At 40.2% G+C, this 6,000-nt stretch overlaps 1 protein-coding gene across 2 annotated transcripts in view; it reads right to left on the bottom strand.

Moving 5' to 3' along the window:
• Window positions 1-867: 867 nt before the first annotated feature.
• The window catches only part of LOC134205146 (calexcitin-1-like), a 185,801-nt gene continuing 180,668 nt past the window's right edge, over window positions 868-6,000 (bottom strand). For both annotated transcript variants that reach the window (XM_062680107.1, XM_062680106.1), the window contains exons 6-7: window positions 1,686-1,821; window positions 868-1,381 (exon numbers count right to left, since the gene is read on the bottom strand). In XM_062680107.1, the coding sequence (XP_062536091.1) occupies window positions 1,271-1,381; window positions 1,686-1,821 (247 nt within the window). In that variant the 3' untranslated portion in view covers window positions 868-1,270. The remainder of the gene's footprint in view (window positions 1,382-1,685; window positions 1,822-6,000) is intronic.

Below are 6,000 nucleotides of genomic sequence, written 5' to 3'. Positions count from 1 at the left end.
CTTCTTTCATTGCTATAAATCCAAAAGAGTTTATCCCGGATTGCATGTAATTAAGCAAACATCGGTAAATATTTCAATAATTATTAATTCCGAATTCCGAATTCCGCTAAATGGCATTCCGCGATATGACTTTCGGTGAAAAGGTACATTCCGCGAAATGTCTTTCGGAAAAAAAGGTGCATTCGCAAAATGTGTTTCGGAGATTTGGTACATTCCGCGGAATGTCGTACTGCGAAAAAAAATTCCGCGACATGTTTTTCGGCGAAATAGTATACAACCGTTTTAAACATAATTTCTAATAATATTTTTTTAAATTTCACTATCACAGATTTGCGAAATATTTTCAATTCTTAAAGCCACAAACGTAAGCCTACATCATTGTTATTGATGTTTTGTTATGTATGCTGCAAAGCAACAAGACGCGACTAAATTTTTTTTTACCATTGGTTATCCTTTCCGAATGAAGATTTGTGCCACTTAAATCTGAATGCATTGGATAAAGTCTCTTTTCAGAACCGACTCTTGTTAGATTTGTGTTATTGATAACAGGTGGAATGAAATATTGTTATTCCAACAGAGCAAGCACTCGAAGTTTTAGATAGATTTATGGCTCTATCAATGCAAATCCAGTTGAAGCAGGTTTTCAAATAAAATCGCTGAAATGCAAACTGCGAATGTAATGTAGAGTAGCTTTAGCGAGCAGGGAAGTTATTCGGTATATGTATTGTTGAGAAGTTTTAGACGAATGCATCAGAAGCTCTCATCGTGTACTTACCAACTAATGCAAACTCCATACGCATAGAATTCCAAGCTTTAAATATTAAATTTTCAATTGCAAGGCTTTCTCATGAAATAATAATAAAATCGTAGTTTCGATACACATGTTTATTCTACCGATGACATCGTAATATTGATATTTTTCGCTATTTGACAACAAAAATTATTCTTAAAGAATATAATAATGATTTTGGAAAAATATATTAAAGCTGTTGTTTAACACAATTCTAATTTAAATTTTGGATATATAATCCTTGAATAACACAATTTCGTCTACTATAATTAAATAAACATTTTATCTACATGGAATACGTTTAGTATAGAATTAGAATCAATAATTCGTTAGCTCACAAAAATATTGTTTACGCTCTTGTGCGACTCTATTTTCTTTGTTTTGATTAATCAATTCTTATTACAATAGATCGAACACTATCGATGGACATAAAGAGCTAATAGGAAACATCGCTCGATAGGATACATCTGCGCTAGCACGTTAGAAGCTGGTCTTTCCAAAGATGAAATTTCCCGGAGCACTCGAGTCGTCCGAGGAGAAATACTCGCGCCACAATACAGCAAATTGGTCCCGGTTTACCTCGGCGGCACCCTGAAAAGAAGGGGAAACAAATAGAAAAGAAATCAGTCAGTAATGAATTGTGTTTTTCTTTTCTTCATGTACATTTTCTAATTTAGCACCCGGAATAAATTAGGATGTAATTGAGCACAGGAAAAATCATTTCGAGAGTTTCCTTTTGAAAATGGTGCGACTCAACACTTTCATTTAATTTCGGTGCAAGAAATAGAACAGACATTTAATTTCGCAACAAATCAATCAGCAAATTTGCTTGAGTAGCAATTTCTTTTCCTAGTACTTCCAGCGTTGCAAACTTGAGAATGGAAAAAAAAATTACCTTTGACATTTTCTTGAATGCCTCCAGGCACTCGTTCTTATCGACTCCGTAGCTCGAGTAAACGGTAGAAAATTCACCCGAGTCGATGGTTCCATCGTTAGAAGCGTCTTCCAGGTCGAACATAAAGTTCATGTATCTGAAAATGGAAAGGAAAATATAAATAAGTTTTTTTTTCTCATCAACACTGCGGGGTTGATTCTAGAACGTGATTAATTTGTGCCACCACCTGGAAAAACATCTTTCAAATTCACACCTCTTAATCAACAGCTTCACCCTCGGGGAGAAGGCATCTATGAGCGATACGGTTTCACTTTACCACGAAAACTAATTAAATATTCGCCCGCCAGCAGTTTCAACTGCCAACGAAAAGAAACAAATTGACACATTAACCCGTACTTACTGTCGGCTGGCGACAGATCTCCTGAGGCACTCCGTGATGACAATAAATTGTAGATTGTGCTCAGTATCAATGGAACAATTACACCCATAATACATCTTGAAGAATGGTATGAAGTGAAATGTTAAGCGATTAAAGTACAACTTTATTTTCTAATTAAAGTCATTTTTTCAGGGGAAAAAGGCTGGTTTCGTATTAGTCGAATGCAGCCTCCGCTATAATTCTTGAAAAGCAGTCGAAAGTAAACAACTTGAAATTTGTTTCTCGAAGGCGTCTCACGTCTATTTTGTGTATTTCTCGTAATTGTGCAAGGCGAAAACTTCCATGGTTCAATACATTAATGACATTATAATTTTAGTATGCAAACCAATTCAATACATATTGGTGTTGCTATTTTGCGCAATGAATACATACATGCGGTAAAATAGATTGAAGTTCAGAACAGGGAAATAGTTTTTGATCAAAGACGGTACTCTGAAACTCTGAACACATCTGATAATAGCGGAAATCACACCTTTTCATATATGGAAAGCTTATCTGCGAAATAGAAATTTGAAATGGTCATCAATTATCAATAAATCGCTGCAAATTTCAACTTTCTGAAATAAAAATATTCTTCGGACAAAGAAACATATGACCCCAAAATGTGCACAACCCCGACACTAGGTACTAGCTAGTCAAGAGGGATTTATAAGAGGTTTACAGCTAGTGGGTAGCTAGTAATGTGGGCGTACGTAGTCGCACGGACCCCTCCTAAACATAATGCCGAATGGCAATACCGGATTAATCAGGGGTCTGTGAACAGGATGGTTCGAAAGAGCCGGCAGTAGCCATCACCGTTCGTCAGTGTGCCCGCCAGGTCTGTGTGCTGATTTCCATGCTACTGAAAAAAGGTCATATACTTGATGGCTTTTTGTAGTTAGGCCTTAGCAGTCGTGAAATCGTCAAATGATCTAAGCAGTTTTCTTGATTTTGAGTCCAGTGGTCAATAGGCCAGGAGTGAAGCTCCTTCAAAAGGTGCTTATGATCCATATAAGAAGGCCCTATGATCCATGACAATAAATAAAGGTGGTCATTAGGGTCCTCAGGCCGAATGAAAAGCGAGTAATAAGAAGTGAGAAGTAAGAAGTGACGAATGAGAAAAGGATAGAGTTGTGGACCGCCACGTCACGCCGCCGGAACCAACATTTGTGAAGACGCGCTGCCGTTAAAAATCTGTCACGCCAATAATCCATACTTTTTCACGCTATCTCAAACTTTTAAAAGTTCACAGAGTTTTCCATGAAAATTCGGAGGAACCAATTGAGTGAGTAGCCATCGGGAAAGTAAGTGCAGTGCGTGTGTTATTCGTCGCGAGCAGGAGAAAAAAATATTTTTTTGATATTCGGCGGATAATGCGCTTGTATTGCGCTTTGATCCGGTTGAGATAAGTGCGCTCTTCTATAGCTTGTAGTAGTAAAACTCGATTCTCCACAGTTTGCATATGCCACCGGGCGTGCATAATTTAACTTGTTTTTCTCATCGCGAGACAGTGAAGGTAATAAGTTGGTGTTTGGAGGATTGTGTGTTATAATTGCGCCTCGTTTCGGTCGTACAAAGCGCGATCCTCCTCAGTTTTCATATGCCACCGAGCGTGTTTTTTTTCTAGTCGCAAGACAGTTAAAGTAATTAATTAATGTTATCCCATCCCATAGATCGCATCGCTTACCGAAGCGAATCCAGGTAAATCTTCCTTTGTAACTAAAACAATATCCTATCCCAAGACAATCGTGGAGATGCATAGGTATGCTCAGTCTCTAGTAGCAACAAGAGTCGAACTAACAATCCTTCCCTTCCTGTATGACCGTAAGGACGTGGCCTGCGTCGTTATTGAATTAAAATATTTGAGCTCCCGAAACGTGTACATTGAGAATGGGTCCCCATTCATTGTGTTCTCTGTACAAGTTCTAGTCAATCATCATGCTCATGCTCAAAATTCGGAGGAACCAATGGACTTTCCTTAGAATTTCTCGTTGAAACAAAATGTTTAAACGGAAAAGTGTCGAAAGTTATTTGGCCCAACATGTCAAAAAGGCCATGTTGGGCCAATATGTCCAAAAAGTTGTTTGGCCGAATACGTCATTCTGTCCAAAGTCCGAAAGTTGTTGGGCCAAATATGTCATTTGTTCTTTTTTTTTATTCATTACTAGTCGAACTTGCCCGATCTTGCTCGGGATGTTTTCTATTTACCTAACTGTCAATCATTTGATTGATTGCAGCGCCGCACTCTAGATTTCGATTTTCAGTTCAAGTTTGATGTTTTTCTTCGGAACTCATAAAACCGTTGCATTTTAACAATTTTCCATATTGCCCCTCTAGTTGATCAACTCTTAATATATACAAACACAGATAATCCCAAAACGAATCGATTGGTCAGAAAATCTTGTTATTTGGTCCTTGTTATTATTTCTTTCGAAAGTACGAGAGTACGAAGAACAAGTGATTAGTGAGGCGCAGGAAAAAATGGAGCAGAACGATATGCGGAGGTTTTATGAGTCTGTCAATGGCGTGCGGAGAAAGACAGCGCCATCTCCCGTCATATGCAACGACCAACAAGGGAATTTGCTGACAGATAAAACTGAAGTGGCTACCAGGTGGAAGCAACACTTCGAGACTTTGTTGAATGGAGGAAGTGACGGTGCATCGGAGAACAGAATAAATATTAGCGACGATGGACAAGCTGTGGAGTCACCTACACTAGATGAGGTTAAAAAAGCTGTCAAAGAGCTGAAAAACAATAAGGCTGCGGGGAAAGACCAGCTCCCGGCTGAACTTCTCAAACATGGCAGTGAGCTTTATGAATTTCTGCATCATATTATGTCGAAAATATGGGAAGACGAGGAAATGCCTGCTAGCTGGTTGGACGGCCTCATTTGCCCTCTCTTTAAGAAAGGGCACAGACTGGAGTGCGCCAATTACCGAGGAATAACCCTCCTTAACTCGGCGTACAAAATTATGTCCCGTATTCTGTTCAACAGATTGAGACCGCTTGAAGAGTCCTTCGTCGGCGAATACCAAGCAGGTTTTCGTGAGGGCCGATCAACGACGGATCAAATGTTTACCCTGAGACAAATCCTTGATAAATTCCGGGAGTACAACTTGCAGACACATCATCTGTTTATTGATTTCAAGGCGGCGTACGATTCAGTGAAACGGAATGAATTATGGCAAATTATGCTTGAACATGGTTTTCCGGCGAAACTGATACGGCTGATTCGTATAACGTTGGACGGATCGAAATCAAGTGTAAGGGTTGCGGATGAAATATCGACGTCATTTGTTACCTTAGATGGATTAAAGCAGGGTGATGCACTCTCGAACCTACTGTTCAATATAGTGCTCGAGGGAGCGATTAGGAGAGCTGGTGTGCAAAGAAGCGGTACCATTATCACAAAATCGCATATGCTCCTGGGATTTGCGGACGATATCGTTTCATTTCATTTATTTAGTCTACATCTAAACAGATAACACTGAATCAACAATTTGACGCCACAATACACGGTTCGAGGCCGCATCTCTCCATCCTCGGATACGCCCCACGCTCGCCAAGTCGTTCTGCACCTGGTCTGCCCATCTCGCTCGCTGCGCTCCACGTCGTCTCGTACCTGCCGGATCGGAAGCGAACACCATCTTTGCAGGGTTGCTGTCCGGCATTCTTGCAACATGCCCTACCCATCGTACCCTTCCGGCTTTAGCTACCTTCTGGATACTGGGTTCGCCGTAGAGCTGGGCGAGCTCATGGTTCATTCTTCGCCGCCACACACCGTCTTCTTGCACACCGCCAAAGATGGTCCTAAGCACCCGTCTCTCGAATACTCCGAGTGCTTGCAAGTCCTCCTCGAGCATTGTCCATGTTTCATGTCCGTAGAGGACAACCGG

This window comes from Armigeres subalbatus, chromosome 1 (assembly GCF_024139115.2).
Source record: "Armigeres subalbatus isolate Guangzhou_Male chromosome 1, GZ_Asu_2, whole genome shotgun sequence".
Classification (NCBI taxonomy): domain Eukaryota; kingdom Metazoa; phylum Arthropoda; class Insecta; order Diptera; family Culicidae; genus Armigeres; species Armigeres subalbatus.
This window is presented reverse-complemented; position numbering and strand designations above follow the sequence as displayed.